The sequence below is a fragment of the Copadichromis virginalis genome, linkage group LG18, assembly GCF_057382275.1.
Source record: "Copadichromis virginalis isolate Kocher_CV1m ecotype Utaka linkage group LG18, C_Virginalis_male_GT1.1, whole genome shotgun sequence".
In the NCBI taxonomy this organism is placed as follows: Eukaryota; Metazoa; Chordata; class Actinopteri; order Cichliformes; family Cichlidae; genus Copadichromis; species Copadichromis virginalis.
The window spans coordinates 32,833,444-32,858,100 of NC_140635.1; the positions used below are offsets into that span (position 1 = coordinate 32,833,444).

At 38.8% G+C, this 24,657-nt stretch overlaps 1 protein-coding gene across 2 annotated transcripts; it reads left to right on the forward strand.

The window, feature by feature from the left end:
- The first annotated feature begins 501 nt into the window (after positions 1 to 501).
- LOC146688334 (polypyrimidine tract-binding protein 2-like) lies at positions 502 to 21,761 on the forward strand. 2 transcript variants are annotated; one of them, XM_085438109.1, is made up of 17 exons: positions 502 to 634; positions 1,886 to 1,907; positions 2,071 to 2,122; positions 2,420 to 2,583; positions 3,299 to 3,370; positions 3,462 to 3,533; positions 3,633 to 3,791; positions 5,005 to 5,115; positions 5,806 to 5,974; positions 8,306 to 8,383; positions 9,801 to 9,913; positions 12,394 to 12,427; positions 14,738 to 14,830; positions 15,196 to 15,312; positions 17,567 to 17,666; positions 19,100 to 19,177; positions 19,915 to 21,761. In XM_085438109.1, exons 1-17 carry the CDS (start codon positions 627 to 629, stop codon positions 20,042 to 20,044), a joined length of 1,572 nt encoding a protein of 523 aa, XP_085294235.1. In that variant the 5' UTR covers positions 502 to 626; the 3' UTR covers positions 20,045 to 21,761. The 2 variants fall into 2 exon arrangements, with proteins under 2 accessions (XP_085294235.1, XP_085294236.1); XM_085438110.1 differs by lacking the exon at positions 502 to 634 and adding an exon at positions 1,398 to 1,430.
- The last annotated feature ends 2,896 nt before the right edge of the window (positions 21,762 to 24,657 follow it).

Consider the following 24,657-nt stretch of genomic DNA (forward strand, 5'->3'; position numbering starts at 1 on the left):
ACAAACAGACATAGTCATTTCTGTAATTTATATCCCTATCCATTCCACTGTAAAGGATCTGACTGATTATGATGTGAAGGCGATGCTCACCTCTGACACCTGGTCAGTGCTGGGCCTTTTTGCAGGTGCACAGGGGCATATATTCATATCATTGTCAAAAATTACACCAATTTACCACCGGAATTCAGCATTAAGAGCATAGCTGCCTGTTAGAGCTGGAGTCTGCTGCAGTGCTCACCAAGCAGACACTCTCACAAGCATGTTGTAGACTTCTGCAGGACTGGGTTGTTCCGTGTGCAAGTGGCAGTGTGTCTGTGAAATTAAATTATTTGCTCATGATTTGATGTTTTATCCTACGCAGGGATTTTAACATAAATATAATTCAAGCATATGAGTCTGTAGAGATTCATTTGCTTTTGGAGCCAGCTTCAAGCAGCCTCTAAAATTCTACAGTCGATCTCCCTTTCCCCTCCTCAGCAAAGGTTGGCAGTAAAGCACCTGATGTTACTGTTGTTCACCCTTAAAAGACACGAAGAGGAAGAAGAAGAAGAACGCCCATTTTGCTTAGAGTGTCCGCATCGAAGAGTACAGAAATATCAACAGACAGAAGAGGACAAAGAGCTGCAATGGACGGGTAAATGTATTTATGTTGCAGCTGGTGCTTTTGGGTGTGCCCTCCACAGCTATGCGTGGGCCGTATTCAGAATAAAGCATTTCCCCTGCTCGGTTTGACACAGGCTAAATGTTAGCTCCCCTGCAAATCGTGAAGCTGTATAAAGCGAAGTGCACGACGTTAGCTAGCTAACGTCACGAAATGTATTACTGAAATGTCTTGATTGTGTGGGGAGCATTATTCAGCAGTATGTTTTATGTGTCTTTTTCTAACGTAATGGTAATGCCTCGTGTTAACAACCTAGTTAGATTAAGACACTTATGCGTTTCGACGTAATAATGCATTGTTTTGTGTGTAAAATAAAATTGAACGTTTGCTTGCTACATTAACAAAGCTGCCGGTAACAGTGGAATCAATGTAAGTGGTTTCATGGCATTGGCGACTATTACTGTCAGTTATTACAATTTTAATAAGCGATTAGTTAACCCGGCGTTAATGAATCATGTCAAAGCCGACATGACTTGACAGTTGGAGCTGCTCCCGCATTAACTGAAAGCAGGCTCCTTTGTCTGGAATAATGTATGCTACACTCACCTCTGTCGGGGTATTGTACATTAAGGGTTTAAAAATATATATATTATTATTTCACTGTGAGAGTGCGTCGCACAACAGTTTGTGCAGTTAACTATATGCAAAATAATGCAATAAATAAAGGCGGTTTTTTGGATTTAGGTTTGTTTTAAAACACTTTAGCATCAGTATCAGGTGCTCATACTGCTCGGACTGTACATTTGGAAAGAAAATGGATAAACGAAAGGTGTGTAAGAGGAACGTATATCAGTTTAGTAAATATGGCCATATTCAAAGCAGGCTGTAAAGTTGGTGGGTGTGTTGAAACAGAACAAATGTGATCTGTATTGTTTTTCTTCGAGTAGTAATATGATTTAAGGGAATATTGGCACCAAAACGACATATACTTTGTCATTTTTGTTACTCGCCTAGACGGTACAGTTTCTACTTAAAGCTCTGAAATAAGAAAATCAGTTGTTTTACAGACTGCATTGATAGTTGTATCTGTGCAGTCATCAGAGCTCCAAAGTATCGACAGTAATAAATGAACACAAGTTAAATTCTCACCAGCAACATAATCATTTCCAATTTTACTAAGCAATACTTCAATTTTGGTTTTAATTATGAGAACAATTACATTGTTTCAGTGCTCACGAGATTTGCAGTTTATCCTTAATCTCTTTTCCCATTTGTTTTTGGCAGTGATGTTGCGGTTGGTGTGAAAGTAAGTTGTATTGCTGAGTTTTGGTTTTTTTTCCCTCTACTCTTAACAATGATGTATTCCCTGACTGTTTGACATGATCTTTTAGATTTTTCTTTGTATACCTTTCAGATTTTGTTGAACATAGAAATTTTAACTTTTTTTCTTTTTTTGCTTGTTTTACTAGAGAGGCTCAGATGAGCTCAACATGTACGGTAGCAGCCCCAACTCTATGACTGGTGAGTTCAGTTGTAGCTTGAATGGAACCCACAAGCACCTCCTTAAAAAGTGTTTTACGTCCATATGATACGTGACCTAAAAGATAAATTCAGTGCTAACGGTTCCCAATATTTCTTTTCTTTGTCAAGTCATGATTTCACATTACAAGTTCATAATAGTTCTGTTCTTACTTCTTTGTTACAGTGATCCTTGAAAATGTGTCAGTGAACAAGTATGCCCAATAACATGACCCAAACTGTGTGGTTTGATATGAAAAGCTATTGATCCTTAATGTTTGTCTATATGTGCATATTCAGCGAATGGCAGTGACAGTAAGAAACAACGCCTGGACGAATCACCTCCCTCCAGAGTCCTCCACATCAGAAAACTTCCCAATGAGGTGTCAGAGACTGAAGTCATCGCTCTGGGGCTGCCCTTTGGAAAGGTCACCAATATACTGATGCTAAAGGGGAAAAACCAGGTGAGCTACAGTGAAATATTCTCGTTTCGGCTAGTGCTAGGATGGAAAATAAAACATTCAACTTTTACACAGAATGGGAAATTAACTATTATGCACTGGGCCTAATGCAAGGAAAAAAGGCTATTTTCAGCCGCTCCCTTATTCCAAAGGTGTCACAACAGCAGTGGTGTGATTTGTCAGAATCCAAGAACTGAATACTGTAAATAGATGATTTTACATTGTAAACTGCAAAAGAAGATAATACTAGTTATCACTTTACCCCCAAAAGCAAATGTTGAAAGGACAAAACTTTCCTAGCGAGTACTCTTGTAACAGTTACGTTTCTCTATCAAAATATGCTAATATTTGCATGTGCATGTGCAATGACAATAAAGTTGAATTCTATTCTATTCTATTCAAATACAGCAAATTTAGAAAAAAAAGCTCTCACATTATTTTAGTCACGGAAAGCCATTACTAACATAAGGTGAGCAGAGTTTATTTCCCCCCCAAAAATTCATTCCTATATTGAATGAGCGTCTGGCCAGTTATGAATACAGGTGGACTTACTAGTTCATTAAATTCAGTGAGACTGTGTCTGTTCCCCGGGGGCTTTCATTGGTGTTATTGATGCTCTGTGAAATTAGCCATTTGTGTTAATTTTTTCCTGGATTTTTTGTCACCTCAACTGTAGCATTATCATTCTTCAAAAGTTGAACATGGTGTACCTTTCCAGGCTTTTCTTGAGTTGGGCACAGAGGAAGCTGCTGTAACTATGGTGAACTACTACACAGCTGTCACACCACAGGTCTGAAGTACAACCTTTTCTATAAGCATTAATGTTTTCCGCTGTTGCTTTAATTCTTAGTAACTAATATGTGGATTTGTATTGTATTCAGGTCAGAAATACTCCAGTCTTCATCCAGTATTCCAACCATAAGGAACTGAAAACAGACTCTGCTCTTAACCAGGTAGATGGATTTATTTATTTGTATTTGTCCTTCACCCAGTCCTCGATGAATTAATCTTAAATCACCTTATATTGTTGTGTCTTTTCTCTTTCCATTCAGAGGGCCCAGGCAGTACTGCAGGCAGTGTCAGCAGTTCAGGATGGAAGCTCTCCGTCCTCTGACCCAGGAGTTTTGGACTTAACTCCACCCCCCAGCCCTGTCCTGCGAATTATCATTGACAACATGTTTTATCCTGTCACATTAGATGTTCTACAACAGGTAAAACATGAATACTAAATTTGGCATTATGTTTGATATTCACAGTCTGGTATTTTCTGATGTTTGGACTACAGGTCAGAAAAAGAGCACAGAAATAAACTAAGGGTGCATATATCCGATATTTCGATCAGATATCCAGTACTGACCCCAAAACTGGATGGTAAAAATGGTAAATGGACTGGTTCTTATATAGCGCTTTTCTACTGAGCACTCAAAGCGCTTTACAAGATGTCATGACAATGGACTGATCTATAGTTTGAGTCCTTCCTTTCAATTCTGTGTTTGTGTGCTATCCAACAGCTAGCTGCAGAGCTAAGGTAGCATAAAGCTAACCTCAGTTATACAAAGCAGCAGCAGTTTGGATGCATTTCTCATTGCCAACAAAGTTTTCTTGCTCAACTGTAAACTGTGGTTAGAGTGACCTGACATGACTGAAAACATAGGATGACACAACTTTGCTTTTTCTCACTTTGTCTCCCTCGTTCACTTTCACTCCTATTATATTCTTTCGTAGAGGCATTACATCAGGTCCCAGAGTGAAGGACATTGGTTTGGTTTAACACTTCATGGGAAGCTTTTATTATGGTAACATAACATGATGTTGTCAACTCACTCATATTATTTGCCTCCAGATCTTTAGCAGTGCCACACTTCAAGTGTCTGTGAGAAGAAAAAGCATTAATTACTGTGACTGTAATTGGTAGCACTATGTAGGCAGGATAGCGACTTAATTTAAAACTGGTATCGCATCATACTCAGCATTGGCAGATGTCCGCAGCCAACGTATTGGATGTTATCTGGAAAAAAATGAATCGGTGCATCCCCACATTGATCATCATCCCCATAAGACTTTTCAAAAGCTGTTTTTGCTGACTAGTCATTTGTCTATATAGTTTGAAACTGTTATCATAACAAATCTAATTGGTGGGACACTGGTTTAGCTCACTGGGTTGAGCATGTGACCTATATATAGCCTTAATACAGAATCCTGGGTTTGATCTGCCTCGAGGCCATTTACTGTACATTTTGCACGTGGTTTTTCTCCCAGCTTTCGTCTCTTGTCTCCACTGTCCATCATTACAATTAAGGGGTAAAAAGACCTCAAAATACATTTAAAAAAAAGAAAAAATTGTGAACCTTACTCAGTTTAAGTTTGCTGCTCATGGTTTTATGGTGTTTGGTTTTTTTTTTTCTTTTCTTTTCCTCTTCTCAGATCTTCAGTAAGTTTGGGACCGTAATGAAGATTATAACCTTCACCAAGAACAACCAATTCCAGGCTCTTCTGCAGTTCAGTGACCCCGTCAATGCACAGCAAGCTAAACTGGTGGGGCCACAAATACACAAACTGGAGCTAACACTCAGAATGCAGACTTACTTATTTCGAATTAGAATGGGAAGCAGATTCCAGGATTCTTGGTTCTGTGGAACCAGCTTCCAGTTTTAATTGAGGAGCCAGACATCCTCTCTACTTTTAAGATTAGGCTTAAAACTTTAATTTCGATAAAGCATATAGTAAGGGCTGGATCAGATAGCCCTGAATCCTTCCTAATTACACTGCAATAGGTCTTTGCCTTCCCATTGTTGTAGAAGCGCAAATAAAGTATGCAGGCAGATGCATAAATGGCTGACAAAACCAGAAAAAACAATGCTTAATGTGTTGAGCCACTACATGCTGACAGAGTAGCAACAGTGTCTAACACTTTCTTTTCTCCAGGGTTATTAAAGTATATCTCTGTAGGCTTTAGATCTGTCTTTCTATCTGTCGCCATCTATGTACCAAAATACAGTTGTACAACATTGTCGTTGTTGTTATTGTTGTTGTTGTTATTAATAAAAATAATAATCTGGTACTGACCTCAAAATATGAGTTAGGAAGTGCTTTGCTCTATTGATTTCGTCTGACATCTTAAAAAAATTTCAGTATTTGATACCACAACATTGACTGCATGAACAGAATCAACTTTTGGAGACTATTGTACAAGCTTTTATTTCTCTTTTGTTCCTTTTACTTCAGTCTTTGGATGGACAGAACATCTATAACTCATGCTGTACTCTGCGGATAGACTTCAGTAAACTGGTCAACGTTAACGTCAAATACAACAATGATAAGAGTCGAGATTACACCAGGCCTGATCTTCCTACAGGAGATGGAGAGTCAACCAACAAGGATCATTCTTTACTGGGTAAATAGACCACCTCCTGAATCCATCTATCAAACATCAACTTATCTGTCCCTCCATTTATCCATAACCCTGTACTGTCACGTTCATAACTCCATTTTTTTGCTTTAGATGGAACACATCCACAAAGAAATTCTTTTGCCAGTCATGGGTCAATTTAAGGAAGTGAATTTGAAGCCAGTTTACCGACACATTATTACAGTTACACTGAATATGTCGTAATCCTTTCCGCTCTGTATTTGTTTGTGTATTTAAGAATAGAGAATAAAGAATGCAGTTAGTCATTATAATAATCAATCAATAAAGGCCAATAAATGCAAGTAAATAGATTGTTTGACCTACAGAGGGATGCATTTAAAATTAACTTTGAAAATTAAAGTGAATAAATGATCTGGCAGACATGTGTGGGTCCCTTCATGTGTATGCCTCCCCAGACAATTATGACCATCCAACTGGAAGCATAAAGTTCTCATTGGATTCTCCAGACCCTTTCAGATCGTTCACATGTGCTCATGATGAACCTGCTTTTTCTAATCTCTGAAAAACACAGTGCGCAAGTGGTTGACCTGCCAATTCTGGTATTCTGTGGCAAATGCCAGTCGGGCTCCACAGTGCCAGGCAGTGAGTCCAGGGCCCACTAGAGAACACTGGACCCTAAGCCACCCTTGTGAAGTCTGTTTCTCTTGTTTGGTCAGTTTGGAAATTTACACTACTGGTCTCCTGGAGGTCATTGTGTTGGGCAAGATTTCTGTCTCCCATCTGTGTCTTGGAATCTCCCGAGACTGTCCTGGGAGACATCGGACACTAAGAAACCTTCTGGCCGTGGCACGTATCGATGTGCCATACTGGAGGAGTTGGAATACCTGTCCAATCTCTGTAGGGGCTAGGTATCGCTGGTAGCGTCTCGCTACCAGTAGAGACACTGATAATAGCAAAATGCAAAACTAGTTAAAAAACATTAGAAAAGATAAAGAGGAAAACTTGTCAGTGGTCCCTACTTGTAAACCGTTCTTGTCACATTGTTGCCCCACTAGTGCACCTGTTGTTACTTTCATTAACACCAAAGCAGCTGTACCTGATTAGCCTTGCCCTTTGCTATTTACCTGACCAGATCAATATCCCATAAGTATAACTGACTTGGTGCTAGGGTCTGGTCTGGGGTGTTTAAAGTTTCTGGGTAATATTATGAGTTGTCCTCTTTAGCCTGATAAAGTCTAGCACGAAACCGTTACAAAGAAATATATTGCACAAGTCGTTGATGGTGCATGGGAGTCAGTTAGAAATGTGCAATACTTCATACTTTTGCAATTTATGCAGTATCAGACACAAAAGCAACTTTTCGTGTTATTGTCTTCATAAACTTGGTGTTCGTTTCTACTGCCCTTGTGCTCTTCCCTTTTACATTAATGTTATTCATTAATCACTCTGAATATATTCTGCAAAACAATCAACTTTGTTACTGTATTGTGTATTAGGAAGGGGCAAGTATTTGAATTGATCAACCAATCAAGAGTGTGACTTTCAAACAGACCCAGCTTTTTGCAGTGTAGTGCACATTAGTCATTTTGCTGTTTATACAGGATATTGAAAGCTTATTTTTCTCACAGGCTTCCTAAATATGCGTCTTCTGGGTCAGTACAGTAGGTGCACCGGGTCATCTCAACGAACTGCTTATGGTTGGGAAGCATAATGCTTGTTGCCAAATATAGTTGCGGCAAACGACACAAATTCTTACAAGCTTACATTACAAGATTACAAGTTTGTTGTAGTAGCTACAAATTAAACTGTAGACATAGAGAAGTATCTTCCATCTTTGAAGCAAAAGAGATCTTACTTGCATTTATTTCCATCAGGTTGTAGCTGTGGGTCAGTTTGTTACATTTTATTTGAGAAGCAAGTTTCTTTCTCTTAGACAAGTACACGTTATTCATAGCAAATGACACCATTTGTATACTGACTTTTGGATGTCCGTAACTTGTCTCTGGTCATTCTACTTGTACATAAATCATCTCTGTTCCTCTTTTTGTGAGGTGTCAGCTTACAGGTTGCTGGTGTATTGCAGCCGTGCTGTAATGCTGATATATCTTAGATCTCATTTAAGCACAGAGTTCTTTTTTTAATGTTAATTTTGTCTCTTCTAATCTGGTGACGATGCAGTATCTGACATGCACTATCTTGAGTAGTTTTCGATAAATATTTACTTATTGACTGTAATAACTCATTAAATATAATACTGTTATTTAGGCCAGTATGGATTTTTGTGATATTTGTACTCTTTGGTGCTAGGTTAGCTAAGTGTTGTGTGGTATAAATCTAGCTGTTATTGTCTTGTAGGTACCCCATCTGGAGCACTAGCTTCCTACTCTAGTGGAGGAGGTTACTCATCTTCTCTCTCCCTCTCCCAGGGTGGAGGTACCTATACTTTTTTTTTTTCTTATTTTTGTTTTTCCATGACTCTGCCTCTGTTACTGCTGCCCTGTCTCCTGTCATGTCCAGCTATGATTACTATAAAAGAATAGTGGTTACGAAATAGGTCGGTTGATTTTGGAACTAAATATATAAATGAGGCAAATAGTTTTTATTATTATTATTATTTTTCCCAATAATGTGCTGGCATTGATTAACCTGAACTATTTTTATGAGCTTTTTTAATCTTATTTTTAATATTTAAATATATGTATAGGTTGTGTTAAATTAGCTGAACTGTTTAAACTGTGCTTTTTCAGCTTAATTTAATAGCAATACTGAGAGTTTCAGAGATTTAAAGATTGCTGCGTTTTGAAGTCTTGAAGAATTTCTCTTTGTAGATTAACTTGTTCTGTTCACCAAAACACTTAAATGGTTTAAATGCAGGTTGTATGTTATGGCTGTTGATTTTTGTAAAAAAAAAAAAAATAGAAATAATATTCAGTCAGATGTGTGAAAACTTTGCTCATGGTTGTTTTTCTTCCCCATGTTTTAAAATGAGGGGTCTTTGTTGAGAGTGTAAATCTGTGTTGATTCAAATGGCCCTGTTAGTTGAATGCAGTGAGATTTGGGGGGGGGGGGAAATGTTATGTGTGCTTCATTGTTGTCGACAGCTACACCTTCCCCCAGCTGTACAGTTACAGCTGTTACCTGTATCCACTAGCATATTTTTATTGGGTATGAAATAAAAGCAACTTGGAAAAAGCTTTAAAGGTTAATTAAAAAAACAAACAAACAACTCAATAATAACTTATATTATTTACTGTTGTTTTAACTGTTTAGCTGTTATCCATCCACATATGTTCCCCATTTACAGATTACAGCAGCCTTGATCATTCTTTGCTGTATGAATGATGTTGACTTTTGAAGGTTATGGGGCTAACAGCTTTTCTACTGGAAGCCCTGCTTCTCTATGTGGTTTACCTCTATAGAGAAGAAGCAAAAATGTTAAATGGTATAGTGCAGGTAATGTTCACTTTGGTGACCGTTCCCTTTCATTTCTGTAGTGCCAACAAGTACTCCTTTTTTTTTTTTTTAAAGTTGAGATAGTTAAAGTTAAATGGCAATTGTCATACCACCAATAACCTCAATCATGTCAGACCCTACCCTGAATTGGTTAGGTTGTCCATTTTGATTTCTTTTCATGTCTTTTTTTCTTTATCACATTTGAGGAATTGTTACATATTTCGCATTTCAGATCACAGTAGTTCTTTCATTTAGAATCTGTTAAACTGATTAAAAATAATAGCCCTGCCAATGCTTCATGCAGTTAGCTGACAATAAACAAGTGTGTTGGTGTTTCTAGTTTTTGTAGTTTAGTGTCTAATTCTGAGATGTGCCTTCTCTTGTGCTTTCCGAACAGGAGCCATCAGCCCTCTGAGTGCGGCAGCAGCGGCAGCAGCAGCTGCAGGTCGCGTTGCTCTATCAGGATCAGGAGTGTCAGGGGTCCTGTTGGCATCCAACCTAAATGAAGAGGTACACAAACCATGTGCATAATGTTAAAGTAATATTTTTAAGTTCTGTAAAATGCACTTATTTGAATTGTTGGATGCTGCTGAGGTTGGTAGTAGTGTAAATTCCTGTGTGGGCTGTGGTTGGATGTGTGCTATGTCTTTTGTGTGCTAAATTTTTCCCATATCTTCCTCCACTTAGCTAAAGTATAATACATCGTCTTGACCCCTAAGCTGTTTCAGGGTTTTCTTCACTTAGCACCAAAACTTTTTTCCCCAGTTAAATTGTCCAGTGTGGATTGGCCTTTAGTGTGGATTGGCCAATTTATCTTGTTTTCAAGAACTTTCTCAGATTCAGGAATGACTGTTAGGGAGTGGTGTGAGGGTGTGTGTGTCTGTATATGTGTGTTTTTGTGTCTGTGTGAGAGAGAGATGAATCTCCAGATTGATTTTGTTCTCCAAGACCCATCACAAGTCCTAAATTTTACTGTCTTAAAATATTTTCAACTACTTCATGTTTGATCCCATTGTGTCTGTCAGATGGTGAGAGGTTTCTCTGTAATAAACACCTGCATACTTGTATATTTTTTATCATAGCATTCTATTTAGTCTTTCAAGTTTTTGTTAATTTTCTAAGTGTAAATGTGCAACTATTCTGTCATCTGTTTTTCCAGTATCTTCTGTACCTGTTATCTTTTTCTGTGTTCCATCTCTCTATCAGACTCCTTCTCTTTTCCTCTCTCTCTGTCTGTCTTTGTCCCTCTCTGTATTGAAATGGACTTCTTAGTAAAATAGTGGTTTCACACTTCTACCCTTAGTGCAGGAGCTGTATCCTGACCGTTTCATAAGAGCACACAGTTTTCTCTGGTGACCAATCCGCTTGAGAGCAGCAACTTCCACATACACTTGGGAGTCTGCTCAATACAGTCCATTTGTTAAGTAGTGTTTGGGTGTGGTGTGGCCATTCTTCATATTGTAAGTGTTGAACCCAAGTGATGTTTTTCAGTCACTTGCTCATTCTTTCTCAACTCTGTCATCAAATGTATGGATGGATTTTAGCTGTCTTAACACAGTAGACTTGAGTTTCCAGTTTTCATAGTAAAAGAAGTCCCAGACAATGAGCAAAACTTTAAAAAAAGCTTTCATCCATCTTGAACATTCTAAAATTTTTCGACTAATTTTGGTAGTAGTAAAATGTGACAAACTGACACCCTTGTTTTGGCAATGGCCTCTGTTAACACAGAGGATCTTGTTCCAGGGTTGGACTACTTATAGTGATGACACAAGGACTTATTTGAAATGTTAGATTTTTTTTTTTTAAATAGGATGAAATTTGTAAAATGAATACATGTTCTTTTATGAATAGCTTTTTAGATCGTCCTGGTTTTAAATTGCCGTACATGGGAATGCGCCGACCCAATGCCAGTCATGACTCTGAAAGCTATATTAGGTATCAGTGACAGCGGGCCAATGAGAAACCAGTGTGACCATTAATGACATCACAGTAGTGTCACACTGAGCTTAAATGACACAAATGCATTCTTTCATTGTAGTTTGCTTTTACAAACAATGATTCCGAATCTCCTCCTCAGAGGGATGGAAACAGCTTTGTATTTTAGTACTAGCGGACTATTGGATCGGTACTCCGTATTAGCAGGTATATTACAGGTGTTATTGCCTTGGATTGGTGCATCCCTAGTAATGTTTGAATGAATAATTTATTGCTTTGCATTTAAGTGGTCTAGCTCCATTGTTTGTATAAAGCTCCTCCACACTTGTCAGTTTGATCTGCCAGACATGGATGGTGGTTCTTGTGGTGCTCGATGCCTCCAGCCATCTGCTTCATGGTACTGTGTCCTTTTGGTTTGATGTGTCCTGCTGCTCACTCTTCCACTCACTCTTTGTTTTTTTGTTTATTATTCTACCTGCCTTCCATTGTTTTGTTTTGTTTTCTTCGCTGTTAAATGCATTCCGAAAGAAATGTTTGCATATGTGTGTAAACAAAACTGGACTGTGTGTTTGAAATCCAGCCAGCAATCAATCAGACTCCGTTGATATTCCACTGATGCTCTGTTTACTGACCTCTGCTTTGGTTTTTGTCCTCCTCTCCTCCTTTCTCCTTTCCCTGCCTCCTTTTTTCCCTCCTCTGCTCCCCCTTCACACATTTATTTTCTCTCCATGTGGCCATCCATTCTTTACTGCCGCACACTTCTCTTAACCAATCATCTACATTTGCCCTGAATTATTTTGCCTCCTTTCTCACTTTTTACTCTTCACTTTTCTCACTCTGATCTAAAACCAATTTGGTTTTGCCATTTTGACCCTCCTCCTCTCCGAAACTCCCACTCCCCCATGGCCTTCATCTTTGCTCCACCCCTCACCATCATGGAAACCACCACCCCTCGTCCAACGCTGGGCGGTCTGATTTCTACCTTCGTCTCTCCTCTTCCTCCTCCTCTGCTCCTCCTCTTCCTGTCCTCTGCTCTGCGGTCTCTCTCTCTAAAGATGGTCACGCCTCAAAGTCTCTTTACCCTCTTCGGTATGTTCAACCTCTACTATTCTATCTGTATATCTCTCTCTGTTAATCAAGTTTTGTTCACTTTCTTCAGTGATGTCGTGGACTTCTGTATCTTCCTGTATTTCCAAGCCTTTCTCTATTATATTGTGTACTCAAGAGTTCAAATATACTTCTGTCACCACATTAAAAGTGCAGTGAGTCTGACAGATTGTCCATTCGGTCAGCTTATCTCTAAACTCAAGACACCAAAACCACTTACATATATACCCTATAACGCATAAGAACTCTGCCTGGTCCACAGTTGGTGTAGCAGGCCTTCAGTCAAAAGACAAGTTTCTGTTTGGTTTTTTGTTGTTGGTGTTTTCTTTTTACATGTACAATTGCAGAAAGACGAAAAAGCCAAACTGTCAACTGCATATATGTATCTAAAATACTGCACCATATTTTCTTCAACTTAAGAATTTTTTCAAGTCAATAGTCGGGTGTCTCTGTGAACACTGAGAGAGCTTTTAATTGTTCATACTGAGCATGGAAAAAATGTATGGTATATGGACAAAAGTATGGGGAATCTTAAAATTTAGGTGTGTTTTGACTCTTTGCCACAGGAGTATAAAATTATACATCTAGCCATGCAGTCTGCAATTTGTGGAAGAACTCATTGAATTGGAGCATGGTACAAAAATAAAATGGTGATGTTGCAATAATTCAAATCGTAAAAGTAAAGTAAAGGTACAGAGAGGGGTCACTAATGCTCTGCTGACCCAAACATCCTCTGCCATTAACATCAACACAAAAACTGTCCACCAGGAGCTTCACAGCATGGTTTTCCATGGCTGAGCAGCTTCTGTACGTGTAGCTGGCATTGACAAGGTTTCAGACTGAGCTTAACAGTTTATGATATATCTTTAGTTTTGCATGTTTCTCGTACCACAGCACACACAGACCAGTAAAAACAAGAGAAAATGTTTTTTTAATGTCCATGGCCATTTAGAATCACCAGTTAATCTAACATGCATGTCTTTGGACTGTGGGAGGAAGCAGGATTTTTTTTTAGTGGAAATCCATGCAGGTACAGGGAGAACAAGCCCCAGCCAGCCAGTGCTTGAACCAGTATTTGCATTAATCACCCTAATTTTTTTCTTCTTCTTATAATTTTAAAACTGTACCCTAAAAGTGCATTAGGAAAGGGATTATTTAATGACTAGGAACCTGTTTCAGTGTTGATATGAACACCTGACTATTGTTTTAGGACTAACCTTTAAATACATTGAACATCTGCCTGTGAAAATGTAATTCAACTGCTTCATTGTAAAAGTGAGTGCTGAAAGGTTTTACAGCCAGTAGAAGTAATAGAAGCGTTGTTAGAGCACCACAGCGACCACAAATGAGATAAAATTTGTTTTAGATGAAATGGCAAAATAAATATTTGTTCCACTCTCAAGTTTATTAGCAAAGACCACAGCAGAAAGTATTGCATCCCTGCAGATTTCTGCTGTCTTTCTCCTTGTGCCTTGGCTACCATGTGTCTTTTAGTGGTTTTTTATTTTTTCCTTCCTTACTGATAATCAGGTTGATCACGACAGTCCTGTGTACTCATTAAGACTCATTCTTGCGCTACTTTTCTTTCTATCCTTCTTTTCCTAGATTTTGTTTTAAACAAGTGCAGTCAGTTTGCAGTTGGATTTTGCAGCCAATCAATCCTCTAAATAAGTTGTGTCACAAAGGTCACATTGGACTGTCGAGTAGCACGAGAGTTTCTTGCCTTTACACTCATATAAACTAGTTTTTAGTTTTTGCAACTCCAAGATGTCCACGGTTCAAAATATCTCCATTCAAAATCACTGAAAAGATATCAGTCGTTCTGAGTTCTAACTAAGTCATGTTCCTGACTTAGTTTACTCTATATTTGTTTAATGACGTGTATTTTTGACCATGTCCGTGTCTAGTTTTCCATTTTGAATTGCATTATTAGGCTGGATTTGTGAGTCCTGCATACACTGCTCAATAATCAATCAGGTGTCATTGCTAAAGCTCAACCACGATTTTCTCATTGGTTCACAGTCATGATATAAAACTACTCAGGTTCACAGAGGCATTTTATTGACTTTAAAGTTGAAGTCAAATGGGAAGATTCCATCTTTTTCATTTGTCTTTCTAGCACTAACTTTATTCCTTCCATCCTTCACACTTCTCCTTTTTTTATCTTCGTCGGCTCCATCTCTCCTGCTCTATCTGTCTTCTTTCTCTTCTCCCCTGCTCTCTTTCTCTCCTATCGATCTCCCTCTCTCGCTCGCGCTCGTTCTCTCTCGCTCTTTCTTTCTGTACCTTCAGGGGTCTATGGTGATGTGCAAAGGGTAAAGATACTCTACAACAAAAAGGACAGCGCTCTGATTCAGCTGTCAGATGGCAACCAGGCTCAACTTGGTAAGTTTGAGATCATTTAAGGCATGATGCTTGTATTTTTACAATCACTGTTTCAGGCTTAATGTGAAAACTTGCCAGTTCCACTAGTTGACATATTTTGAAGAACTCTTTAGGAAAAATGTATTTATTTATTATTTCACTGAAAAAAATGTTCTGTTAAAGATTCTCATTGATATGAAGAAAATGAAATGTGCTTTTGTTTTTGTAGCGCTTGAGATTTGCATGTACAAAGTCACTCGAGTAGTGATTTTGATGATTACAGTACAGTAATCATCAAAATCACTGCATCAGAAAATTTCATATTCTCAACATTTGTCAGATTTCAAGTTTTTTTTTTTCTCTTGGTTTGCATTTCTCACCTGTAGCCATGAGTCACCTGAATGGTCAGAAGGTGTTTGGTAAAGTGATGAGAGTGACACTGTCCAAACACCAGACTGTGGCTTTGCCCAGAGAAGGACTGGATGACCAACTATTAACTAAAGGTAAGATGATCCTGGAAGGCAACAAGGCAGTATCTTTCATGTTGCTTGTTGTGTATCAAAGGATTAACCCAGCCACGGGAGGCCACAGTATAATGGCTTGTCCAAAATAGTAGCACTTTTTCCTGTAATCATCATTAAAACCTTTACTGGAAACAGCTGGTACTTACCTTCATCAAACCACCTGTTTAACAAACTCTGATGTGAAGAAAAGCAAACTTTGCAGCTGCTTTCATCCACTGCCACTTTTTACACAGTGAAAAATCTGCAGTAAAGCTACAAAGGTTGTACTGAAATATACAGAAGTTAAAATGAAACATGCAGATGAACTGTTAATGTAATCCAATTTGGTGTTTAAATTAGACAACTGGCTGAAGGCTGGAGACAGCCATTCTGTTTTAATTTTTTAACAGTGTACAAACTTAAAACACTACAATTTCTAAAACTTTTGTTTTTGCACCTTTGAATATTTATTATTGCTCATTAATGAGACAAAAGTATTTCTTATCCAATTTATCGATGGAATAATCAATGAAATACTTGATTACTAAAATAAGTGATAACTGCAGCCTTACTCCAAAGCTGCAGACCTGACTTTTAAAAAATAGCTGGTGTCAAGCCCTGCATCAAGAATAGCTGCTCCCTACAGGTGTCGCCACTGCAGCCCAACGCTCTGTGTTTTTTCCTTCACTACACTCCAACAAATCCTGTATGGAAATCTCGTTATTTATGATCCACATGTTTGACTTTACCAAAATTTGTGTGGCATACCAAAAAGATGATTGTGTGTCAAAGGAGAGACTTGACTTAAAAAAAAAAGTTTGCTCACTTTGCCCCTTTGGATGTTACACTTCTATCGCCAACTTCATTATTTTAAATAAAGAACATTGAAACAACTGTTATTTGATGAAAAACAGCTGTGGCCTGATCTAGTTACATAAGTGCATAAAACAATATGTAATAAAGGTAATTTAAGATGCTAGAAAGTTTTTTCTCTGTCTTAATGGCAGCGCTGTCCTGCTTGGGAGAACCAGATGCCATATTCAAAGATTGTTCACCTAGTCCAGGGGTCAGCAACCTTTAACACCGAAAGAGCCATTTCCACGCTAAAGAAAACACTGGGAGCCGCAAATACTTTTTGACATCTAAAATAAAGATAACACTGTATATACTGTTTTTACCTTTATGCTTTGTGTGAACAACTAAGGTATGTTGCTTATGAAATCCTTGAAGTGCTACAGAGAAAATTACATTTTATTTATGCAATTAACACATTTTGAACTCTTAAAGAAATATAACAAAAGGAAAGACACCCAGCTGAACTAAAATGATCCATGTAGCAAACAAAAACTGTTATATCGCCTTTGGGCTTTTGGAGCTTTTGGAGCTTTGACCTGACTTTTAAAAAATAATTGTAAAAAAGCACTATGCTGCTGAAAAATGAAAAATAGATATTTGTTAAATTCTGCCTAAATATGTATTTTACCTGGTTAATGTGTGTGGCGGGGCGTGGTCTGCAGCGCCGCTGCAGGGCAGGCGACGCACCTGAGCGGTACCCGCATAGATAGCACCCGTCTGTGCTATCTATGCTGTTGTGTTATTATGTGTCGGGCTGTGAGCTGAAAAGCTACAGCCGGCTGTATGCGTACAGCAACCGTGTGTGAAAAGTGGTCAATAAAGAGATGCTGAAAAGCATGTTCATGGAAACATCGTCGGGTCTGCCGTGGTATGTTTACAATGGGACTTTCATCTTTACGCAGGACTGTAAGCTGTCGTCTGTGAGGCGTGAGCGGTGTTTGTTTTTAACATAGTTCACGGTGGAGAACAGCTGCTGACATAATGTGGATCCGAAGATCCATAATTGGCCTACCTGGGGTTGAAAGTCTCGATAAATGCACGGCGTTTCGGCGGGTACACCGGCTTCCACGAGTGTGACGCTTATTTTGAGCAATGAAAAAATAATAGAATATAATTTTATTTTTATATTTCAATATCACAGTAATCTTCCAATTTAGAGCTACAAGTTAAAAAAGAACTAACATAAATAAATCACACTTCAGCTAAATACTTCTAATTTATTTTCCCAAACCACGCGGAGCCGCAGTATAAGGACTAAAGAGCCGCAGGTTGCCGACCCCTGACCTAGTCCATGAGTCTAAAAATGTTTGTAGTTTCTAGATTTGGTTATTGAATTATTAGCAAAACTTTTTAGCAGGTGTTTTTGTCAAGATGTGGATATTTTGTTTTCAATACACAGATTTTTCTGGCTCACCACTCCATCGCTTTAAGAAGCCAGGATCGAAAAACTTCCAGAACATCTTTCCACCCTCAGCAACGCTTCACCTCTCCAACATTCGGTAAAATAGCCACGGACACATTGTATTATTTACACTGAACAAAAATATAAACGCAACACTTTTGTTTTTGCTCCCATTCCCCATGGGATGGACGTAGAGACCTAAAATTCATTCCAGATACACAATATAACCATCCCTCCCAAACAGTGGTCACAAATCAGTCCAAATGTGTGGTAGTGGGCACATCTGCTATATTGAGATAATCCATCCCACCTCACAGGTGTGCCACATCAGGATGCTGATCTGACATCATGAGTAGTGCACAGGTGTACCTCAGACTGCCCACAACAAAAGGCCACCCTGGAATCTGCAGTTTTGTCTCACAGCAAAATGCCACAGATGCCACAAGCAATGAGGGAGCGTGCAATTGGCATGCTGACAGCAGGAATGTCAACCAGATCTGTCGCCCGTGCATTGAATGTTCATTTCTCAACCATAAGCCGTCTCCACAGGCGTTTCCGAGAATATGGCAGCACATCCAACCGGCCTCACAACCGCAGACCTCGTGTAACCACACCAGCCCAGGACCTCCACATCCAGCAGGTTCACCTCCAAGATCGTCTGAGACCAGCCACCCAGACAGCTGTTGGAACAATTGGTTTGCACAACCAAACAATTTCTGCACAAACTGTCAGAAACCGTCTCAGGGACGCTCAACTGCATGCCCGTCGTCCTCATCGGGGTCTTGACCTGACTCCAGCTCGTCGCCGTAACAGACTTGTGTGGGCAAATGCTCACATTCGATGGCGTCTGGCACGTTGGAGAGGTGTGCGCTTCACGGATGAATCATGGTTCACATTGTTCAGGGCAGATGGCAGCTGAGAATGTCCCAGTTCTTGCATGGCCAGCATACTCACCGGACATGTCACCCATTGAGCATGTTCGGGATGTGCTTGACCGGCGTATACGACAGCGTGTACCAGTTCCCACGAATATCCAACAACCTCGCACAGCCATTGAAGTGGAGTGGACCAACATTCCACAGGCCACAATTGACAATCTGATAGACTCCATGCGACGATGTGTTGCACTGCATGAGGCAAATGGTGGTCACACCAGATACTGACCGGTTCTGGGTCCCCAGACCCCCAATAGCGCAAAAAACTGCACATTCCAGGGTGGCCTTTTGTTGTGGGCAGTCTGAGGTACACCTGTGCACTACTCATGATGTCAGATCAGCATCCTGATGTGGCACACCTGTGAGGTGGGATGGATTATCTCAATATAGCAGATGTGCCCACTACCACACATTTGGACTGATTTGTGACCACTGTTTGGGAGGGATGGTTATATTGTGTATCTGGAATGAATTTTAGGTCTCTACGTCCATCCCATGGGGAATGGGAGCAGTAACAAAGGTGTTGCATTTATATTTTTGTTCAGTGTATAATTCTTTGCTTCAAGGTTATAACAGTTGCTGTTTTCCTGTTTAGTGATGGGGTAGGAGAGGATGACCTGCGTCTTCTGTTCTCCAACAGTGGAGGGACTGTGAAGGCCTTCAAGTTTTTCCAGTAAGTAACCTTTCAGGATGAAGTTATTTAAGACACTATAAGTGGTATTCGTTCTACTTTAAGTTAAAAGCAGTAAACTTTGAAACACTTTAGATAAGTAGCATGCAATTCACTGGGGTAACTTACAAAAGAACACTAGAACCACAAGGGGATCATTTTGACCCTTTGGAATTTTTTAAATTATGTAACTGTGGTCAAATTAAAACACTATCATTTCATATTCCCAAACCATTCCTATAATGGGTTTTTTCATCAAATGGGACATCATTTTGTTCCCATAGAAATTAATGAATAACAAGAACAGAACATGTTGGGTTGCCTAGTAACACATATTGTTTACACACATTTTGATGTGCATATTGCTATGACATGAGGCAGAGCTAGCTGGATGTGATGGATTGATAAAAGATGAATAGTTACTCCGGGATTGAAAGGTCGTGGGTGGGATGCTAAGTCGTGTCAGAGCGCGTTAAAGAAGGTGGAGTGTGTGAGAGAACACATGGAGAACCTGGTGGCTGTACAGAGCAGTGAAATCCAGAGCTCAGCAGCCTGAGCTCCAACTGTTTATTGATTGATTTATTAAAACATTCTAATATATATTTGAACATTGCAGCCTGTAATGAAATAATCAAATTATCAAATTCTGGCAGTTGTAATGTTAAAGAAGAAGTGAACATGAGTGAACATGTTTTTCTTGCTCCCTGTGACATTCAACTTTTCTTTGTTTCCCGATTAAGAGACCGTAAGATGGCTTTGATCCAGATGTCATCAGTTGAGGAAGGGATCCAAGCCCTGATGGATCTTCACAACTACGACATGGGAGGAAATCACCATCTGAAAGTCTCCTTTTCAAAGTCTACCATCTAATCCAAATCCTTGTCACATTCAGATCTGTGACAAGCCAACAAGTCACTGTCAGTGGTCCCCTTTTTGAAAATTTCCTTGGAATAGTTTTCAGTGAAAAAAATGAGAAAATCAGAATTTCACTACAATATATTTTCTCAACCAGTAGAAGCAGTGCTTACCTCAGTCTCAGCCCAGAGGCAGTTCTGCTTTGATCCGTACAACATGTTAAAGAGCAACTAAACACCAGCTGAATGTGTTATCTTTGTTTACCAGGGTTACAGGTGAAAAAGACTTCAAATCTAACCTGGTGTTGAGATCCTCTTTAGAGCAGTACAGACTGGTAGTTTTCATTTAAAGTGCGGTCTGTGGTTTATTTCGTGTTGAACTGTCTGTCAGAGTTGACCTCTCCCTGAATTTATCTTTGAAGTCTGAGTCACTTCTCTATGTATTCCTTTCTGAACCACCTACTCTTTCAGCAGATACCAGTTTAAACATCAGGCTGGCATTGTTCTGAAAGCCATTTACATCGTCTCTGCTCCTCTTTGGTTGTCTGTTATTTTAAGATGTTTTCTGGACTGTTCCGCTTCTTCAAATCTCATGTAGTTCATTGCCAAAGTATGACATGTTCAAGGGAAAAAGAAATCTAGCAGTGGGCATACAGGAGTCGAAAGAAATGTAAATATGACCAGTATTACATTAGAAGCACTCGTTACTTAGAGGGGGTTTCTTTACCTACACCCAGTCATTTTAAAATGTAGTTTAAACACCAAGTGTAACAACAGTTTTTAACACTTAATGCACAAGAGTCATTGTGTCAGAATTTCACCATTTCTGTTTTTTTTTCCTTCACTTGCATACTTTCTTGCTGGTTATCCTGTCTCTGAACAATCATTTTGGAAATTGTTTCTACATTTAAAGAACATTAGAAAGTCTATTGTACCTTTTTTCTATATGATTTTAAAAAGATTTGTAGGAATGATAGTCATCGTTTGAAGTGAATTATGCTTGTTTCGGACATGTATGTCCCTGAAATGTCCTTCACAGCACAACATAGAATGTATCGACTCATTGTAATCATATTAAGGATACAAAGGTGATGCCATCTGTTTCCTGTTTAAATCCCATCTTAGTCATTGGAAAAGCAGCCGTAAGTGGATGCACACACTCACATGCACAGGATTCTTGCTAATGCTATCTGTTTAAACAAGGGTTCAACATGTCATTTTGGTCTCTTGATATTAGGATAACCCATCGGGACCTAAGTACATGTGCCTTTAGTTTGATTTTACTGTTGTGTTTTTAAACAACATGTGTATTGGTAATGATTGCCAATCTTTTGTTGTAAACCTATGTTTGGAAAAAATGTCTTGTTAATTTTAAAAAGAAGCAAACCTTGTCTTTCAGTTCTCTTTGACAGTCCGTGGTTATTTATCAAAGTGAGACGCACAAAACTTGTCACTGTTTCAGCTGAGGTCGCCTCATAAGTTGGTTTTATTTCTCTCACCTCTCGATCTTGTTTCCAGCTGCAGAGTTTATTTTTAGACCGTTTTTAGATGATTCTTGTAAATTTTCTACCTGAGTTCAGTTTCTTTTGTGATAAGATTCAGATTAGCACAAATTAAACACGTCTTTTCTACCAACCAGCTCAAGTAAAATTGTGTTTGTGTATGTCTGGGTAGTTTCAGGCCTCTGCTCTCATCTGTACCTTATCTATAATAAACGTCTCTCACTCTGTTCACTTCTCTCTGCTCTCACTTCTTTCTCTCAGCTTTTCCCTCTTTTGGCTATTCTCTTCTTACCACACTTGCAGAGAAAAAACGCTGCACCTCCAAGGAACATCATTTGTTCTGCCTACAGTCTCATTTAAAATAGAAAACAAAATAATTTTTAATATGAAGACACCTCCAGCAGAACAAGGCTCAGAGCTTTGCCTCTGTTGTGTTTATAGCCTTTTGGTGCTTGGATTAATCAGAAATAACGCAACCTGCTGTGAGGTACAGACCATCCAAGAAATTTCTGCTTTAAATGGGTGAAATTCCACCGGAGTCCCTTGGCATTCTGACTCTCAAATAATTGTCTTCAATTGTATTTCCATTTAGTATTATCTCATGAATATTTGTTTCCATACATGGAGTAGCTGTGACTCAGGAGCTAGAGCAGGTTCTGAAGTATCTTTGAGCATGATACTGAGCCCCCAGTTGTTCCTGCTTTGTGTGTGTGTGAGAGAGAGAAGTGATGTACACCTTAGAGTAGTAGTGTAGTGACTGTTGAGTGCACAGTATGGGTAGAAAAGTGCAATATTGGTACCAGTTCATTTAAACATGAATAGTCGAGAACCATCAGGCTACTTTTTGGTCTTCTGGTTTGGGAAACAAGTGGTTAATAGTGATGTGTCACTATTAACAGCTTTGTAGTGAATCAGAAGAGCAAACTCCCACCAGTGAGAGCCGGCTCTCCAATTCTTTTTTATGAGGTTTGTTGTGTTGGCAGCAGGGGCGTTTTAGCCCATTTTTGGGGGTGCCCAAAATGAATCAAAGCACCCCCGAAGATTTCTTACTTTTTTGACAATATTTGGTACAGGATATTGTCTTTTGTGTGCGTGTGTGTGTGTGTGTGTGTGTGTGTGTGTGTGTGTGTGTGATACACTGCAAAAAATATAGAAAGCATACAGTACTTGGTTGAGATGTAATATTTTAACAACAAAAGTATAGATACCCCTCTCCCAAAATGGTTTGTTCCAGCTCGCCTCGCCCCTACTCTGGCTCTGGTGCCCTTTGTGCCAGACCGATAGTCGCTGAGATGCAGCGGAGCGGAGGTGTACGTGCCTGCCTTAAAACAGGACATATTAGCTGCATTTAACCTTCAGTTACTCTTTATATAGTTAGGTAGGAGTCAGACCATGTTTCTTTTTAGCTGAAAAATATTACACCCGGTAACCTGCTGTGTTGAAAACGTGTTTTCCGACGATGTTTGCTACCCTACAATTCGTCCTACTCTGTAGTAAAATAAGCGACATTTGACCGTCCTGTTGCTCCCATTGAAATGTATACAGCCTATTAAAACTTAAAAGTGTCTGTTGCCTGCTGTTGTTACCACTGTCCTGTCTGAAAAGGAATGAGAGATGCCGGTTATTCTGTCATATGTGCCGATATTAAACCCAAGGTACTTACCAGCTAACTGACTGCATTCCCATTAGCCTTATAACTCCTGTTGTGTGTGTGTGTTCAGAGAGACAGCCAGGTTCATAATGGATATGAGGAAGTTTTTTCATTCAGTTAAAAGTGTAAGATCAAATTATCCGTCAATAAAGGATAATGTTGGATCAGTGTTTCAGTATTTATATCTTTTATTAGATGTTCTTGTGTTTGGTTATTTGCCTGTTGGTTGAAAGTACACTGAGAGGGGACTTTTATATTAGTGATTTCAATAGTATTTTTTTCATATTAATTTAACTTTTTTCATCTAATACAATCTATTTGTGTATGATTGTCAGTCCAAAGAGGGAGAGGGGAAAGTACAAGGTCAGGAAGAATCAGGTAAGAAAACAGACAGGGAATAGTGACGGGCAAAACAGAAACTGTTAAACTGCTTGAGAGAGTTGACCACCAAACAGTGCTAGATTTGCCAACCTCAAGGTGAGCTAAATAAAAGAAAAAATCTGCAGAGCCATATTAGTAGTATCTGCAGTAAAGATCTTTTCATACATTGTACCATAGGCACAGTTGTCTCCATTTTTATAATTTTTTTAAAATTAATATTTTGTACATTTCAAGGACTCTTCTATTTTTGGAGTGTGTTTTTTTTATGTATCTGTATTATATTATATATACACTTTAAAAGTGAATCTCTGTCCAAAAAAATGCACTCAGTTTACTTTTTACTCACTGTGAGCATCATTCATTATTCTCCCCCAGTAATTAAGGTTAGGATATGTTTTTTTTTTATTCTAATCCATTCTTCTTTTGCAGCATTTAAATAACCTTTGTCAGATTGGATGGTTTTGATACATACTTTTTAAAAAACTGTTGCTTTTCTTTCGCAAATGTGGGGATTAGAAATTTTTTTTTAGAATTGAATATTGATTTATTGATTAGCATTCAAATATCTCAGTGAAAACAGAATAAAGATCTACCACAAAGCAAGAAACCGAGACAAGGCTAATCAAAAGGTATTGGCTGAAGCATATGCTTATTAAATTGTGTTAAAATGTACAAAACAGTGATCTCATGTTTTGAGACTTGATGAATTTAAGAATCTTATTATTTAATAAAGAAGTTTGCAGACTTGCACAGAGATGGTAAAATTATGATGACTGATAACGGAGACGAAGATAACAGTCGACGAGGACAGGGAGGAACAGGGGTTTAAATGCACCAAGGAGACAGTCAGAGAACTCGGGACAACTGGAGACATTTAGGGATGCAGGGACTGACAGAGATGGGGAAGAAGTCTCATTGTGACAAGTAAAGTTTATCTTCCTTGGCTGGGCAGCTCTTCTGGTGCTCAGCACCCCCAAAGCCCTGATTGCCGAGTTTACTTTTGTCTGTATGTCATATTTATGATTAAAAGAAAAAAAAATTTTTTTTAAAAATCTAATGAAATTATTAGATATTGATATTTCATTGATCCTGCAA

What these genes read in the sequence shown, in the direction of transcription:
- LOC146688334 (XM_085438109.1), top strand. An exon ending in ACACAGCTGTCACACCACAG is followed by an intron (nt 3,371 to 3,461) that starts GTCTGAAGTACA and finishes TATTGTATTCAG; the next exon opens with GTCAGAAATACTCCAGTCTT. An exon ending in CTTCACCTCTCCAACATTCG is followed by an intron (nt 17,667 to 19,099) that starts GTAAAATAGCCA and finishes TTTCCTGTTTAG; the next exon opens with TGATGGGGTAGGAGAGGATG.